Genomic DNA, 19,082 nt, shown 5'->3' on the forward strand with positions numbered 1-19,082 from the left:
AGAGTTTACAGGTCATGGAAGGAGGGGCTGGTGGCCACTTGGCAGGAATATAAGGCTGCTGCTAGAGGATGTAGGAAGGCAGCTAGGATGGCTAAGGCCTCCTTAGAATTAAATCTGGCGAGAGGGGTCAAGGACAGCAGAAAGAGCTTTTTCAAATACATAGCTGATAAAACTAACACCAGAGGCAAGGTTGGCCCACTGGTGAATGGGGTGGGTGCCCTGGTGACAGAAGATACTGAGATGGCAGAGTTATTGAATGCCTTCTTTGTCTCTGTCTACTCTGCCGGAGGCAGTCCTGAAGAGCCCTGTACTCCTGAGACCTCAGATGAAGCCAGGTCACTGGAGCAGTTTGCCTTAGTCGATGAGGAATTGGTTAGAGACCAGCTGAGCAATCTGGACATCCATAAATCCATGGGTCCAGATGGGATGCACCCGCGGGTGCTGAGGGAACTGGCAGAAGTCATTGCTAGACCACTCTCCATCATCTTTACCAAGTCTTGGGAAACGGGAGAGGTGCCTGAGGACTGGAGGAAAGCGAATGTCACTCCAGTCTTCAAAAAGGGCAAGAAGGAGGACCTGGGTAACTACAGACCGGTCAGCCTCACCTCCATCCCTGGGAAAGTGATGGAACACCTTATCCTTGATGCCATCTTAAGGCATGTCAAGGATAAGAGGGTTATGAGGGGCAGTCAACATGGCTTTACCAAGGGGAAGTCATGCTTGACCAACCTCATAGCCTTTTATGAGGAAATAACATTGTGGATGGATGATGGCAGAGCGGTGGACGTGGTCTACCTTGACTTCAGCAAAGCATTTGACACAGTCTCCCACAGCATCCTCATAGCTAAATTGAGGAAGTGTGGCCTGGATGATCAGGTAGTGAGGTGGACTGCAAACGGGCTGAAGGACAGAAGCCAGAGAGTTGTAGTCTATGGGGCGGAGTCCAGTTGGAGGCCTGTATCTAGTGGAGTGCCTCAAGGGTCAGTATTGGGACCAGTATTATTTAATATATTCATCAATGATTTAGATGAGGGAATTGAGTGTACTGTCAGCAAGTTTGCTGATGACACTAAGCTGGGAGGAGTGGCTGACACGCCAGAAGGCTGTGCTGCCATCCAGCGTGACCTGGACAGGCTGGAGAGTTGGGCAGGGAGAAACTTGATGAAATATAACAAGGGAAAGTGTAGAGTCCTGCATCTGGGCAGGAACAACCCCAGGTTCCAGTATAGGTTGGGGAACGACCTGTTAGAGAGTAGTGTAGGGGAGAGGGACCTGGGGGTCCTAGTGGATGGCAGGATGACCATGAGCCAGCACTGTGCCCTTGTGGCCAAGAAGGCCAATGGCATCCTGGGGTGTATTAGAAGGGGGGTGGTCAGTAGGTCGAGAGAGGTCCTCCTTCCCCTCTACTCTGCCCTGGTGAGACCGCACCTGGAATATTGTGTCCAGTTCTGGGCCCCTCAGTTCAAGAAGGACAGGGACCTGCTGGAGAGAGTCCAGCGCAGGGCAACAAAGATGATGAAGGGAGTGGAGCATCTCCCTTATGAGGAAAGGCTGAGGGAGCTGGGTCTCTATAGTTTGGAGAAGAGGAGACTGCGGGGGGACCTTATTAGTGTATATCAATATATAAAGGGGGAGTGTCATGAGGATGGAGCCAGGCTCTTCTCAGTGGCAAACAATGATAGGACAAGGGGTAATGGGTATAAACTGGAACACAAGAGGTTCCACTTAAACTTGAGAAGAAACTTCTTCTCAGTGAGGGTGACAGAACACTGGAACAGGCTGCCCAGGGGGGTTGTGGAGTCTCCTTCTCTGGAGACATTCAAAACCCGCCTGGACACATTCCTGTGTGACCTTACCTAGGTGTTCCTGCTCTGGCAGGGGGATTGGACTAGATGATCTTTTGAGGTCCCTCAACCTCGAAGTTCTGCACTGCTTCTCCTGGGCCCAAGCTCTGCTCTCCTCATTCACCTTATGAGAGCCAGGACTCAAAGAAAGCAACCCTTAATAAATACCAGATCACAAAACCTCTAAGCCTCACTCAACATAACCGATTGCACCTGCTGCTGCTTGCCAGGACCTACTGCCCATTAGACAAGGCCAGGGAATAAAGGCACACCATCCAATGCTTAGCTTCAAACTACCCAATTCATTTGCAGCCTTTTCTATGACATTTTGTAAGTAGGCTCCAGTCTTTCATTCCCCTTTGGGTAAACGGCAAGAGGAATAAGGATCTATGTGCTTGTTCCACATAGAAAGAGGGGAGGGAAGGAAAGGTTGGAAGAGTTTGGCCATTAGTAACGGCACACGGGAAGGAGACAGGACATAGCTTTGGGTATCTGGGTAAGGTTACTAGAGAAGGAGAGGACAGCGAGCATGTTCCAGCATGAACTTAGACCCTGAGGGACTGTCTGGGTGGCAAGAAGCCCAGAACCGCCACCCATCCTGGCCCTGTTTTCCATTACCTCAGCCCACACACACACTCCCTTCCATTCTCCTGCCAGCTGTGCTCCAGTGGTTCCTCTCCAAAGGCTGCAACAATTCCTGAGCACAGGAAAAATAGCACAGCGCCATACTCATCATAGCGCTTGTTTGGGCTCAGAGACATCACTTTAGCAAGCTGGTTTGATTCGCAGGAGCGAACAGAACCCCGAGACAGGCCCAAGGTGACCACAAACACCCAAGGAATAAGCCCCAGACCAAGACCTGAAGCTGGAAAAGCCTCTTTTCCAGCAGGACAGTATCCTCCTGTTATCACCTCCTCTGAACCCAGAAACCTGGAAACTAGGTAGATCCGTATGAAGCAGCTGTATCTGCAGCCAGTGCTGCACAGCAGAGGACAGTGCTGCTGCACACCCTGCGCAGCCCTGCTCAGCTGCAGCCTTCTGTTTGTTGTGGCACCACCAGCTACTGAAGGAAACAACTCATGGAGGAAACAAAGCATGGAAAAGGAAGGAACAGAAGGGTCCTGCAGCAAGACAGGCAGCAGGGGAAGAAATTCATGGGGAAATGAAAAGTCAAGGGACTTTTTTTACCTAAAGGTAAAAGGAAGGTAGATTGAGAAAGCCTGTATTTGCATCAATGCATGTGATTACGTACCTCCATGATCTCTAAGCCATCCTCAAAGACCAGGACAACACAGGCTTCTAACCCCTAACACACCTATCAAACATTACAGCTTTATTGCAATCATGCCATTATTGCCATGGTAAAAAGCTCTGTAGAACGTCAAGAACAGTACTTCAATGATGAACACTGGTATTCGAGATCCTCAACAGGTATTTTCACACCTGAGCTTTAACTGAGAACTTTTTTAATTCAATCTTTTACACTCTATTCAAAGAAGCAGAAGAATGGGCAGATGCATCCTAAGGATGTGGCCGCATAGCCCAGGAGCCTCATGAAGTCATCACGAGCATCCAACAGGAGCAATGTGTCTGGTGACATGACTGGCAGAGGCAACGAGGCTGGCTCCAGGCGGGACGGGCAGACCACCACAGTGCCAAGAGCAAGGCAGCGGATCAACGCACGGATCGCTTCTCACAGCTCCAAGAATGAAAACCAGAAAACACAGCAAGCTAACCAGGGCCAAGAGTTATCCTAATGCCATGATGCAGACACATCAGATGCCTCATGCTTCACAGCAGCCTGACAATTTTGACTTGCATTACTGACAGGCTGAGAGCTAGGGCTGTTCAGCCTGAAGGAGGCTCCAGGGAGATCTTAGAGCAGCTCCAGTGCCTAAAGGGGCTACAACAAACCTGGAGAGGGGCTTTGGACAAGGGCCTGTAGGGACAGGCCAAGGGGAATGGCTTTAACCTGCCAGAGGGGAGACTGAGATGAGCTCTTAGGCAGAAGCTCTTCCCTGTGAGGGTGCTGAGGCGCTGGTCCAGGGTGCCCAGAGAAGCTGTGGCTGCCCCATCCCTGGCAGTGTTCAAGGCCAGGTTGGACACAGGGGCTTGGAGCAAGCTGCTCTAGTGGAAGGTGTCCCTGCCTGTGGCAGGGGTTGGAACTGGATGAGCTTTAAGGTCCCTTTCAATCCAAACCAGGCTGGGATTCTATGATCATGCCTTGGCTACAGCACAGGCACAGCTTTAGAACTGCCCCCAACAGGCTCCACCCTCCCCCTGCAAGCCTTATGCCAAGGGCAGCTGTGCCCCAGAGGCCCACTTTGGTCAGTGACCCACAGACAGACAACAGCCCTGGCTTTCCTAAAAGTCTAATACTCAGAATACTTTATTGGCTGGAGAGCCTCCTACTGAAATTACTGCACAATTTTCACTTGTTTCAGCCAAAATTGAGGGCAATTTTGCTTAAATAAGTCTGTCTGTGCCATTAGCTCTGTTTCACCAGGGAAATTTGCTCTCACTTGTGCATATGACATCATCTATTGATATAACCCCACCGAAACAGGCATTTCCAACCCTTATATTTTGCCATTTCACATGCTGCAATTATACTCAAGCTGAAATTAATCTTTGACACTAGATTTGCACTGTGTTTCACTTCACCATGCACTTTACTTGGCTTTATTTTTCCAAAACGTATTTGCTTCTGGAGACTTGCATGTGATTCCATCATGTCCAGAATCTCAACCATAGAAACAGGTATTTTTACCATAAAAACCGCTTAAATTATTTCATGTTAAGCATTGTCACCCCATTACTGCAGTCACTGCGCACAGACATGCCCCCTTCATGCATTTGAAACTATACAGCATTTACACAAGAGCCTTGAGGCTGATTCGCTACCAGGCATGACATGCACCCTTTCTCCTCCTCTGGAAAAGCCCTTAACACCTTAGTCATCTACTTTGTATGACAACCAAATGATCCAAACTATGTATAACACCCAAACTGACCCAAACACTTGTTTCAGCTCTGGTTTTCTCACTGGTAGGCAATAAAGACCAAAGGAACTGAGATAGGACTACCTGCCCATTTATGCTTTTAGCTCCTCCTCATTCCCAGGAATTTATCCATTGGCACAGCCCTTCCTCAGCAAGATCTTTAGGCACACCCTACACCACTCAAGCTGATTCTCCCCTTCACAAAACACTCACAGGAGCCATTAACCAGGAACCTCAGACTGCAGCCCCTCAGAGGAACAGCACAGCCAGCAACTCCCAAATCTGCAGTATTACGTTTTACAAGCAGAGTCATAAGCCCCACAAACTCACTTGTTAAAAGAGAAACCATAAACTAAAGAGCAGTGATGCTGGTCAGAAAACTGAGATGCAGGAAAGGCTGGTTTAGGCAATTACATAATTAGTGGTCACTTCCAGACAAGAATAAAGCCCAACTTACCACTTAAGTCTTCTCACCAATCATCTGCTCTGTAGTTGCAAAGCTCATGGAACTGGAGTTGTTTTTGAAGCAGAAAACATAAATTAAGAGTATCTGATGTGTACTTGGTAAAAAGCAGTAGCTCAGCTACTTAGCAGTAGTTCCTATGAGAACTTTAAAGCCCTGTTATCTTCTGGGTTCAGTGCGCAGCCTGCCCCCAACCCATAAAAAAAGAAACGATAGTACTTTATTAAAATACTAAAATTTTATTTTATTTTCCACATACATTTAGTCTCCCCACCATTTCCATTTGTCTGACCACCACCACCACCACCATGCCTTATCAAAACATTCCATACATACTTAACATGAAGCTGAGGGTGGAGTCCCATCTTGAAAAACTAAACAGGCATTTTGGACAACACATTCTTGGCAAGGTAATCTGGATGACATTTATCAGACACAGTAGGGAAAGCTCTTTGAGCATTTGTAAAAAGAACAGCCAAATAACGGTTACAGGAGTAAGACTGCAGATTTTAATGAACTGTTAAAACTGTTTTCTTTTCTTACAGAGTCTGTCTCCACTGCCAGAGAGCTTGAATGACCTGGAAGTGCACAGAAAGAAATTTAAATCCATTTTTCTCATTATTCTCAGTTTACTATCTCCACTTACTCCACAAAACACTGACATTAAATTACAACAAAGTGCATTCCTTTCAGGGAAAAATCAAGTTGAAAGCACAATGTTAGGTCCTTCCACTACAAGACTGTTACTCACTGTTAAGTCACTTTAGTCTGAATTCAGCAAAGGTAAGTGAGAGGATGGGTGTGGACCAGCTAGGCAAATATTGGCTGAACTCTGCCTACCCTGGTGAATGTCAGAGCAGCTTCAGTAGCTGAGGCAAACTGCTTTGAAACATTCTTTCAAGAACCTATCAATTTGTCTATCAGACAAGTTTACTCTGAACCACTGAGGGAAGCAAGAAAGCATCAGGAATACTGTCACTGGAAGAAAGTTTTAACTTACAGGAATTTTGATAGGGGAAATCCAAGATACATTTTAGCCTAGTATATGTTGAGTAATAACTAATTCAGAAACTTGCTTCCTGATACCACCTTTTGGCTTGCACTCTTACAGGAGTTCAGTTGACTTTGGGAGGAAAAGTAGCCAGAAAGCCATAATCTCAATCACAAAACAGTTCCCCCTCCCAGACACCCTGCCCAACAAAAGGCTGAACAGCAGACTGGCCTAGGTGGCCAAATTCAGCAGCAAGGAAAACCACAGCTCATTTCCTTAGCCAATATGGTGCCAGAAGGAAAATTCTGTGGGTTTAGTAAGCAAGAGATAATTTACCAACCATATAAAAGCTGGAAAAATGTAATAAAATATTAGCTTTCCCATCTTAGCCAACTAAACCCTTAAAACCATTCCCATTTATTTAATTTGAAGTATTGTTCGTGGTTTGTAACCCTTTGAAGCAGTCCAAAGCTTGTAAAGATTAAGAACTGGAAAAGAATCCCTAAGGTTATAAAAGTTTTTGGACTTTATCTAAAGTTCCAATAAATGCAGTTACCTTCTGGTCCTCCGTCCTGAAGCAATTCTTCACATAGTTGGCAAATTTGGGTTCCAGCTTGGGAAGGGTAGTACCCTATTTTGAAAAACACACAAGCTTTAGCATATGCAGGTCACTCTGAAGCTTAAACCCTTAGCAATACACATGGAATTTTACTGAACTCACCTTGCAATGTTTCAAGCCAATCTGCCTTTAACCCAGTTTTAGAAATTTGATTCTTTACAGTACCCAATTGTCTCTCAGAGTGAGATGTAGTGAGTGCCTACACACTAAAATGGCTGTACAAGCATCTTTGCTCATGCTCAAGAACATAACAAGCATCCACCACTTAAATTAACCTTGTTTGTAGTCAACAACCATATGCTATCCAGATAAACTAGAACAAATTCCGTATTTATGGATTCCTACCATAGCAACTTAAGACATCACTACCCTTCAACAGGTTGGTTTTTGACTTCAGCTCTCTAAAGTAGAACACGAAGCGATTTCCCACCTACCTTTTAAGACTAACACTTTAGTTCTATGAATTAAAAGAACTGTTCTAGAGACATTTGCCTCTATCTCTGAAACTGTCTTTGTACATACTCAAAAAGTAGAAAGCAGGTTCAGTAATGACTCATGGACCTACTAAGCTTATCTTCAGATCTCACGTATCCAGGCAAAATAACAGCACTCTCTTCTAAGAGGCACTGTTTTGCTTTCACATGGCCCATGAGAATTATTTTTTCCCATTTCCAGGTGCATCAGTTGAAATACACCTAGCCAACTACGATACAACACTTAGCTACTACTTGGCACATTGAAGGAAACAGCTTTTTTATATTCAAACGTAAACAAAGCTACATTAGAAATACTTGAAACTGCAACCAAAAAGCTTGGATTTGGACGTCTTACCTCTGAATTCTTATGTACTTATACTTTTATATTAGCTTGTTGGTACCTACTTAGTGCATAATAGAGCAGTTTCACTCTATTAAAATGATGTTTTTCAAAGCTGCTAACTTGCTGGCTGGCAGCTAGCAGTGCTACTGTATATGGCAACACACAAACCTTTCACCTTCCTAAGGTGCGCCATAGGACCATCTTGGTAAACACTGAATTAAGCTGCTTGCTATTGCTTCTACATATTTGTGCTTACTAAACACTTTCCTGTAAAAACACTCTTCAACAACACAAAGTATATTCTAAAGCTACTTGCCAGTTATCTGGGCTGCAATTCCCTCCATAGGGACATCTGTCTACTGTGAGCAGCTCAGCCACTTCTGCTTATATTGCAGAAACATTAATTGTGGCTCCTCCAAGTCACAAAAATCCACCCCTAGCATCCACTAGATCCAAGAGGTTAGCCTGACCTAACAGAACGATACTATCCATCACTGTCAGGTTTGTAATTCAGGGATATGCATTTCGATCCAGATCACAGTCTGTCATTGCTAACTCTACATTCACTCTGTACTGAAGCACTTCTTGTGTTATTCTGCATTCTTGGGTCAAAACTGCCAGAAAACATTAAGAATCTAAGTATAATCTACAGTAAATCTAGTTTTTTTAGATTACTTAATTGCCACTGTAAGGGAGAAAAGCTGATCTCAGACCAAACAGCGAGCCAGAATTCTTCACAGCACTGACATGAGCTACAAAAGTCTCCAATAAAGAATCTGGTTCAGTCACAAATGAAATTATGATCTATAAGCACATTCCTGATCTAGGTGAAGTAAAACCAGAACTGGTAGTTTGGATGCCAGGTCCTCACTACCACCTATCCTGCAGTACAGATGTGTACTCCACTGTGCTCCTAGCACAAAGGCTTCCAGACTCGGCTAAAGGGGAAAGAATTGCTATTGCCCGCTACACTTTTTACCAAACCAGCCTGTAACTAAAACACAACTTTCTTTTCTGTATTTCAATAACTTTTATAAGAAGAGAACTCATATGTATAATCAAGAAGTGCTAGTTCAAGCTGATAACAACCAGAAGCCAAGTGACTGCCTTGTGATCTTCAAAAGGTGAAAAATCCACTGAGGGGAGGCTCAATTAGCCCTAGAACTCCAGATCAGAGAGCAAATGCTTAAAGCATTTCATTGATTCATTAATGCATATTATGAGCACCTAACTCCCCCTTCTGGAAGTTATAAAGCATTACAAGCATCTGGACATCCGGATAGCCAAGCTGGATACTACTTCAAGATCATGCTATTACTGCAGGCATATGAACAACTGCTTTACTCCAGTTGCCCAAAATAAAATGTGTACACTAGTTAAGTCACCTTTAGAACAGATGTCACCCCTAAGACTTACTGCTTTGACTGCTTTAATTTTTGGGTTGTTTGGGCTTTTTCCCCCCTCCAAAGTTTAACCGAGACAGTTCCCTAAGAAATACCAAATTACCCATCACCACTACTGGAGAAATACAAAACCAACATGGTTTTGTTTAGAGTGCAGAGAGTTCTTTTTGTCCTCGATGAGTTTTCATTTTCTCTGAGCTTCAACATCAACATACTCTGTATAAACGCACAGCAATCAGTGACATGTAACCATTTCTTAAAAAATCCAATTTTTCTGGTCTGTGGAAGTGCAGAAGTAAGGCTGGGAAGCCTGAAGTTTCCAAAAACTCACCTTGTCTACAGACGCTTGCATTTTTGCTTTAATCTCCTCTAACGACAGAGGGACTTTTGGTGTTTTTGGAGTTAGAGATTTATCCTTCTTGGAATCTGGAGTCTGAAAATCATTCATTTTGTTAGGAACTCGCAAGTAAAGCTACTTAGTACACACAATCAAGTTTTCTAATAAGAGTGTTAAAAGCTACTATAGAAATTATATGGAATAGGACAACCAGCCATCACACAGATACTTCAGAGAGCTTCAAGAAGTCACAGAAGTTAAATTTGCGTTTCCCATCACATTTCTTGGAGACAAGAACAACATTAAGTTTGAAGTTAATACAGTTAGCTTAGCTAGCATCTTATGCTTCTGGGCTGATGCCTACACAGCTCCTTCTCCCAACAGAAATGAAACAAAAAATAGCCCAAGCATTCAGTCACTTTGAGTTTCCTCCACAACTGCAGCTGGACTAGGTCATGCTTTAAAAAAGGCAGAAATCTGCACTGTTTCCCAGATGCTGTTCTGTCATCCACCCCACACAAGTTTCTGCATCTGCTTTCCTGGCATGCATATCTGCGTACATGCAGCAAGAAAAGCTGCACAAGGAAGCTCAACAACTACAAAGTAACTTAACAAGAGAACTGTTAGTTCTAAAACGGATCAATTAAGTCCTTTATTAGCAGTAACCTCCTTGTGTTGTACTGCAGCAACAACACAGTTGGCAACGATCCTTTCATACAAGCAGGATGTACAATATTGTATATTATGGGATCAACAATACTCAACAAGAGACAGCATGTCTGATTTCTGATCTTGGCTGTTGTAGTTATGTATTGATCACTGAAGAGTTTCGCAGAGGAACATGAAGCAATGAACAGTATCCCCAGCATGTTTCATATTAAGATTCAAAAAAACTCTAGCTTATCATTAGTGTATTATTTAAATTTAATCATTAGACAAGAGAACTAGCTTTCAAACTAGAAAAAACATTTATTTTACTCATTTGTCTTCACTCACTTTTGACTTAGATGCTGGTGTGGACGGCTTAGAGTCTTTTCCATTTTGCTTTGCTTTCTGCATATTTTTTCCTGGAGTCTCACGGATAGGCTGAAAAGAAAGCATGTAAGTTCACAGGCCATGAAAAACTGCTAGTGTACTTTAGCTTGATAAAATACTGATTGGGACCTAGTGACAATGCACATATTATTTAGCCTCAAACAGAGAAGTATTCTCATTGCCCATGCAACATGATCAGCATCCATTATTTAAGCAAAAAGCACATACACCACATTAACTAAAAAAAAACTGGGGGTACAGCACAATACATAACATAACATAACCAAGATCAAGTTTCATTATGTGGGACCTCCACTACATTTTCTTTATATTACATCTTTACTTATACATTACCATGTATACTTGTATTACATATATTTCTATATAGGTATATATAATGTATATGTATTACTTTTGGGGACAGATATTGCATTAAGACTAATTCTAGATGGCACTGCAGTTTACAATCTGACTCAGTGCTATTTGCTTCTTGTAACACAACCATTACCTTGTTTGGCATTTCATACAGAAACATTATCCAGGATATGTGTTGGCAGTGCTACAAATATATTTAAGTATTGATTCTTCTATTTCTATATAAATAGAGAGACCATTTCATTCAGCCACACTATATTTGGTAAGGTGGCAGGAAATCCGCAGCTCAGACTTGTCTTTACCAAGTCTTAAAACTATTTTGCAATGTCACCTATAAAATGTTAGAAGAAAGGAGCATGTAATGAAGTAAAATGTTAAATTTGTTTCTAAACAGCAGGTATGAACATGCAAATTGACGCCAAAGCACGAAGTTAAAAAAATGCTATCTCTACCTCTGCGGCTGCCAGGTTGCCTTACAGCTCATTTTGCCACCAGATGGCACTCCAGGGCTGATTAAATTTCACATTCTAGCACTCGGCTGCCTGAAGTGAACCTTCTCCAACAGGCTCACACATTTACATCCTTTTATTATTTAAAGTTAGGTTGCTAAAAAGAACCTTTTCACAGTATGCAGGACTAACTGAAGTGGCAAAGCCCAACCCACATGTGAGCAGGATTGTTTACTGCTATCACCAAACGAATGTAACATTCACAATGAAAGTGTTCTAATGCCTTACCATAATTTCTAAAGAAAATAGACACCCTAAACTAAAGGCAAAAGCATTCCATTCACACATTCCAAATAGCTGTTCTTAAACTCATTGATTTAGAGAACCATCTGCCTTGATTTCCATCATCTCTTATATTGATATGCAGTCCATTATTAAACAGAACACTGTACAAAAGAGGACACATCAATTAGCTTCTGCATTACAACACAGAATTCAAACCTAAACAGCTAACTGTCAAACACACATATCTTCCCCTCCCCGCCCCCCCCCCGCTTTAGGGGTCTTCATATGAATCCTTGAAGACGACTCCATCAGGACAATTAGCACCCAGTAGTAAGTTGCTCCCTCTGAACAAACTTAGCTGCAAACAGTAAGTAACACCTAGTGTTACCACTACCTTTCCAATTCATTAAACAGGCTGTTTATTTCTTCATGAGTGAAGAGGGTCACAGTGTGTTTGTATATATATATACATCACTTACTTTCTTCATTGGTGTTTTCATTTCTTCCTCATCATCCTCTAAGTCATCCTCATCACTAGAATTAGAAAGGCAGTCACCATAACTGAAAATTCATACTCACAGCTTTAACCACATTGGGAATTAAGACTTCACCCCTCCCTCCCAATAAAATGTTTTACTTATGAAGGAAGCAAGTAACCTTCCCAAGTCTACCTTATACCTTGCATTAACACATTGCAAGGTTAGGCCACATTCTACTGCTCAAGATGTTAAATGAATTCATTACCTTCTGCTTGAATACCAGAGGCATGTATCTCAGGACTTCTACCACTAAAGCAATCCTCTATTAATTTTGAAGTTAATAAACTATACAATACTCAATTTTATAACCCAGTATTACATATTTGAATAACTAATTTAAATTGCAGTAAAGAGACAAACTTGAGGCAATTCTGCTTTTTTTTTTGCAGCCAAGATAAAAAAAAAAAAAAGCAGTCTACTTAGCAACCAGTTAAGTCACACAAACCATTCTAAAGCAGTTAACCCCATATGGCAAAACACATTTTCAAAACAAGAATACATACTCATCATCATCATCCTCATCTTCATCGTCATCATCATCATCTTCTGATAATTTTGCTTTTTTCTTTGAAAAGATCAAGTATGTTTAAATATCAGTATCACTGCCTTAATAAACAGCAACCTCGATTTAAAACAATTTGCAGCATAGGTACAAAACTATCTTCTATCAATTTAGGTAAAACCTAACATATTACAGATACCAAGTCAAAAGCTACTGACAAATTTACAGCATGCTCTAACACATGAACCTTTCAACCCTCTTGCGGTACACAGCTTACTCCTACAGGCAGCAGTAACACCAAACCAAAAGAAAATTCCTCAGACAAGCCAACTGAAAGTGTGTCTGTATTTATACGTACACGCATACATGCACATACCTGTGGTGTTTTAGCTCCTCCTCCACTTGCTGGTCTCTTTGTCGAAGTGTTCACAATTTTTGTATCATCTTCCTCATCATCTGATTCTGGTTCTTCCTCTAATGCTGATAAAATTATGGCAATGCAGAAAAACCCCACCCATTTAACAACAGTTAAAGCAAAATTGCAAGTAAGAAACATACAGAAGAGTACCATTGTCAATTAAATTGGCAAGGCCTTAGTGAGGTGCTGAACTGATGGACAGGAGGAAGCTTTCTAGCAGTGATCTAACCACTGAGGTCAGCATATTTTTTAGTTGACTATATGTAGATACTACTGCACTGAAATCCAAATGCATGAATAACTGTACATACACTGCCTATTAACCTTCCTCACAGAAAAGCCATAGAAAGAATAAGATCTTCTCCATTTCTACGGAGACACATTTAGGATAACTTGTGGAAAGATCAGTTTTAAAGACAATTCTATGAAGAAGGCTAGCCCTGGTGTAGTTTTTAGTATAAACTCAAAACTATTTCGTGGGTAGTCTTCTCACATTCTGAAGTGGTAAGCAGAAAGCTCACAGCTTTCTGCTGTGAGACACTAACACCCACTTCTAAGGAGGGAAATCAGAACTCAAATTGCAAGGCTGACAAACAACCCTTATGCATACAAAACCAGAGGCAAGAACAGGTATGCAAGCACTTCTCTGAACTCCGTGGCCCTACCATTACTTCATGCCTCTGAGGACAGTGAATTAAAGATTCATAAGGTCAGTATTGGAAAGAGTAGTGCTTGGGGCACCAGATACAAGTTCTGTCTGTGCTGAGAGGTAGCAAGGTCACAGATTAGTAACCAGAGCAATACATACCTACGAGATGTTGTCCACTGACATAAACAGGCCCTGAACCACATTTCAACCTCAAGACCACTGGTGGTGTGATCTCAAAGCCACCTAATGAAACCTAAAGGAAGAAAAAAAAAAAAAAAGGCATTTTTATTCAAACATTAAAGGCAAAGTTTTCTTACAGACAATCAATTGAAATGGAAGCAAGAGCACCAACATCTGTAAATTCCAAGGCAAATACACTTACTCCAAGTTTCCATCTGTCAGAATATCCCAGAACTGCTCAGAGACAAAAATCAGGGTAAGCCACAACAGGGTGCATTACACTCTCATCTCTTACCGTAATTAAAGCCCACCTTTCAAATCCAGACCAATCCACAATTTTTTCTACTCCACTTGGCAGCAATACCAATTTGAACATTATCCCTCACACCTGCCCCCAACATTGTGCAGTTCCATTTGTACAACATCAGCAACACTGATTCAAATTACATTCCAGATGGCAGGAATAACAAGCAGGCCCTTAAAAATCAAGAAAGGGTAGTCACCTTTAGAATACCTTAAGAGCTTGGCACCTGCAAAAAACCTAGAATTTTCTTATCCCAGGCCCAAAGAAAGCAACACAGGCTACAGATGTAACGTGCTTGCAAATGCATACATTTGTATATATAGAGATGATGTGTGTAATGACTGTCACTTCCTTAAAAGCAGCATGATTTGAACAAAAGCCTATCATCTCCAGATGACTAGAGTAAGTCTACTAGGCATAACCCCCCATATTTAGCAAATTCAGCCAACCAAAACCTTTTCTAACCAGTCCTCCTCACCTGAGACCAATTTTATGATATTTTTCCACATTCCTGTACTTACCGTGGGCTGTACTGACATTTTCAGAGATGCCAGTACTACTTTAATAGGATTGCCCTCATAATCCAATGCTTCTGCTTCTACAACGTGTAATTCATCTTTGGCTCCGGCCCCTAAAGTAACCTGTGAAGTAAAGAACAGCATACATTCTGAGAATCCTACAAAGCATTCTGAAGTCCTCTAAAACTCTACTCATTGGTTATCCTCTTTTCATGTTAACACCAGCACTTGCAAGGCACAACTTAAGGCAAGTGTTCTAAGGTTGAAAGTAACCTTCTGCTACTAGATTATTGCCTGAAATGGGGTCAGTGACAAGTCTACTCAGCACTGAAGATGGCCCAAGTCAAGAAGTACAACCACATGCCTAGAGGAAGGGAAAAAACTGTAACCACTGCTACAGAATCACAGCTTTTATCCTTTCTCTTCCTGCCATGTTTCATCTGCCAATTTCTTCACTTCACACTATGTACTTTCTGCTTACTTGACATTCAATGGGGAGTTAGATCTTAACTGCTCAGTTCACTACTGTCATTTATGCATATGCCTTCTGCACCAAAGACTGAGAACTGTTCTCCCAAACCATTTCAGAACTCAAGTGCCTGGATTCCTCACACAGAGTACAAGTCAAAAAATCATAGCTGCAGGGAGGCAAATTAGTGAGACATGAGACAGGCCTGAAATTCCAGTTCTGTGAACCTCTGGCATCTGCATCAGGATTACATGCAAGAGATGTGAAAACCAAGAACCTTGAAGCACAACAATTATTCCCCAAGACCAGTGCCCCAGGAAAAAGAAAGCTTTCAGCCCTCTGTGGAGTATGTGGGTATAAACACTTCAGGCAGAAGCATACAACTTTAATTTCCATTGTCCAAGAGCTAAGATTTAGGCAGGCTATATATTATGATCCAGACTAATGTATCAGACTGAAGACTGAGAAATGGGATACAGGATTCACTATTCCCAACAAGATTTGTTACTGTAAATTTAAAGAGGTGAAACTGGTGTCCTGGTCTCACATCTCAAATGGGTTAGCAGTATCACCAAATCATGCAGCTAGTGGGACTACCACTGGGACAAGAATTTAGGAACATGCCCTCCACCCGCAGTTACTCCTATAACTTGCATCGGTTTAAGCAATAGTACAGCACTTACTAGTAATTTATTTACTCTGTCTGGCAAGCATCCATTCATGTGCTTTAATTTCTACAATGGAGGAACGCACACTGGCAATAAACAGGTAATGAAGCAGTGACCATCCCTCTATATGTTCTCAGCTATTACTAGTAAGACATCTGCCGAAAGTCTCAGGCCCCTTTTAACTCTACATGCATCAATCCTCCTCCCCTTTCACTTTAATATCCCCACCTCCTTCTGCACCTCGCACCCAAGTCCATCACCACATCTGTACCTTAACTGAGATGTGCCAGTCAGTCTTTACATAGCTAGCTTTCTATCAGGTGTGCAGACCAGCCACCGGGCATTTGCTACCTTCACACTTTATCTTCCGTACTGGCCAACACATTTTCTGTTTGTAGCTATGTCTAAGACCTTCCAAGCCTCTTGGACATTTCTAGCTTGTTATCTGTTATTTCAATGGCCATTTCTCCTGTATATCATCTGTCTTTAAAAACATTCACATATGAGAACAAGCCACATGAACTTACCCTATACATGCTTGACCACTATATTCTTCCCTTAAAAGAAATTCTAATTAAGAACTAATTAGTCATTGTCAAACCTAGGCTGCAATTTCCATAGAATTTAAGGACTGAAGACACATGATTCACAAAACCATAATGCCTACAATTCACAGCATTGTAAGTGTCACTGTGAGCATGTTTGGAGAGTGTCATTATGCAAGTCTCCTGTAGGAAACAATTCCGCTGCAGGAAGTAATCCACAATTATGAGATTCTAGTTTCCCAGTATCATTAAGGTAGCTCTTTGTATTTAAATAAAACCAAATAATAAGCCATAAAGTAGAGATGTTACAACTCAAATTCCTCGCCTGTGAAGTTGGGACATATTATCTTCCTGCTACATGCTCAGCCCAGAACAAAGGCCTTGAAATAATGTGCCTTGTGTCACAGCAGAAAGATTAGATGCCCCAACACATTTAACTCTCAGTGTACAAATCCTGATTTGCAGGAGTACCCTGCTCACAGCAGGGAGTCTTAGATGAATTATCTGTATGATATGACAGTATTTCCCAGTTACATCTGTAAAGAGGACAAAATCAGTGACAACAAATTAAAACACAAACGTCCCTCCCCCATTTAGATTTAGTTATTAGGTGCTTATTGAAAAAAAACACTGGAATTCTATCTGGAAACATATGGTCAAAATGAAATTTATAATAAAGTGTAGTAAGACATGCCCATGTATTATTCTTATAAATGTACCCTCCATCCCATGCTACTGTAGCACCTGAACTACTGCATTAGAGATATGAGTATAAATTCTGGCCTTTAATTACGTTTAGTATACTTTTATTAACCTTCTGTGAATTAATTTTTAAACCCTTCCAGCCTTGCATTCGTTGCTGTAAACAACAAAACATTAGTGCATATCTTAAAACTTTTAATACCTCCATATCAAAGAGAAACTTCTCACAACACTGCATGCCACTAAATAAGAACTTAGAAACCAAATGATACTTGCCGTTCTCAGAGACAACTGATGCTCATTTTCTTCATCATCTACTTTGAATTGATAATCCTTATCTGCTTTAAGCTCGCAACCTATGAAAAGAACATTTACTTACATGCCTACGGTTTTACTTTGACAAAAGTATTTGCTAGCCGCTTAGTATTTTACATCACGCTGCTTCAGGGCTTTGTACTTGCACAGAAAACCCACTAACGGCGCTCGTAACATCCGAGCAGAGAAACACGCGGGATGCGGAAAACCCCTGGCGCGTTCGCGGCCTGCTCCACAGCGCAGCTCCTAACGCGGTGCTTTCGAAGCCCACTCACGTTCAGCGCTGCCCGAGAAACACCACCCCCGGGAGCATCAGGCAAGCGCGGCGCGCCACGGGCCAACCACTCTCCACGTGCTCCCACACCCCCCACCCCGCCATGTGCTCGCGCAGCGCCCGGAGCTCCGGGCACGGCCGTGCCCTTAGGAACGAGCGAACGGCGGCGCCGTTAACAAAAGCGGGACGGGGCCGGGCCGCGCCACGTGCGAGCGATGCGCCACGTGGTGAGCGCGCCGAACGCGGCTGTTCCTTCCGTGCGCCCCCTCCCCCGACAAAGCCCTCCCCATCTGTCCCTCCCCCACCCCACTGAGGTGCGGCCCAAGGCCGGCACGAACCGCTTCCCCTCACCGGCCCCGCCGCCCCCCCCGCCCGACCCCAAGGCCTGAGGAGCGGAGCGGCGGTGCCGACGGACTCCGAGAGGGAGGAACCGATGCGAGCCGTTACCGAAAAGGAAGGTCTGAGGGCGCAGGGGGCCCATGCTCTCCATATCCATGGCGCTATCCTCCATGTTCTCGGCCTGCTCACGCGGGAAGACCACGGCGTGCTGCGGCGCTGCGAGCGGACGCGCACTAAAGGAAGCCGAGCGCCCGCCCACTCCCAGATATAGCCCGGGCGTTCTCGCGAGACCCACGCGCCGCGGCACTCCCCCCTGGCACCGCCTCTGCGCACGCGCCGCTAGCGGATGGGTGGTCGCGAGCGCAGCCTGGGGGTGCCCGGCCGCGCGCGAGGGGCGGCGGCCATCACAAGATGGAGGCGGCCCAGCGCAGAGCGCGGCGGCTGCAGGCCCGCGGGGTGCCGCCCGCCCGGCCCCTTCCACCGGGTACTCCTCAGGCTTTGCCGGGCGAGCGCGGCGAGTGCCGGCCGGGCAGGTGCCCGCTTGCCGCGGTATCCCGCAGGCAGCGGCCGCGCGGGGCCGCGAAATGGCTGTCGGTGGGCGGCACGGGGCCGGCCCCGGGTGTGCTGCGGCACGGAGCCGGCCCCGGGTGTGCTGCGGCGCGGGGGAAGCCGCGACCTGCTTCTCGCCTCAGGTGCCCCCCCCCCGCCGGCGGAGCGGGCCGTGCTGCCGAGGGGAGGCGGCTTTGCGTGGCGGGCAGCCGCATTCTGAGGGCCACAGCTGCTCGCAGACCCTGAGGCTCGCTGAGGTAGCAAAAATCGAATGGCTTAACGCCGCGGGCAAAGCGAGAGACCTCACTGAGGGGTGCGCGCACAGCCATGCGGCTGCCAGGCCTGAGTCACAGCGAGCCTGGAGCTGCGCCTGGCAGTGCTCCTCCGGGCAGGGGAAGGACCTGCAGGGAAGCGCTTGGTATTTGTGCGCTGTGAGCCATGTGCAGCCGCCTCCTCTCGGCTCTGATGAAATAAAACATCCTTTTTTAC

At 44.1% G+C, this 19,082-nt stretch overlaps 1 protein-coding gene across 1 annotated transcript; it reads right to left on the bottom strand.

Annotated features, from left to right (window-relative positions):
• Window positions 1-5,525: 5,525 nt before the first annotated feature.
• On the bottom strand, window positions 5,526-18,268 carry NPM1 (nucleophosmin 1). Its single transcript, XM_080627364.1, has 11 exons — window positions 18,153-18,268; window positions 17,393-17,472; window positions 14,736-14,855; window positions 13,890-13,983; window positions 13,040-13,143; window positions 12,665-12,726; window positions 12,102-12,156; window positions 10,475-10,564; window positions 9,473-9,574; window positions 6,857-6,931; window positions 5,526-5,887 (listed from the first exon to the last, which is right to left on the bottom strand). Exons 1-11 carry the CDS (start codon window positions 18,214-18,216, stop codon window positions 5,849-5,851), a joined length of 885 nt encoding a protein of 294 aa, XP_080483490.1. The 5' UTR covers window positions 18,217-18,268; the 3' UTR covers window positions 5,526-5,848.
• Window positions 18,269-19,082: the final 814 nt, after the last annotated feature.

This window comes from Psittacula echo (assembly GCF_963264785.1).
Source record: "Psittacula echo genome assembly, chromosome: 11".
Lineage (NCBI taxonomy): Eukaryota > Metazoa > Chordata > Aves > Psittaciformes > Psittacidae > Psittacula > Psittacula echo.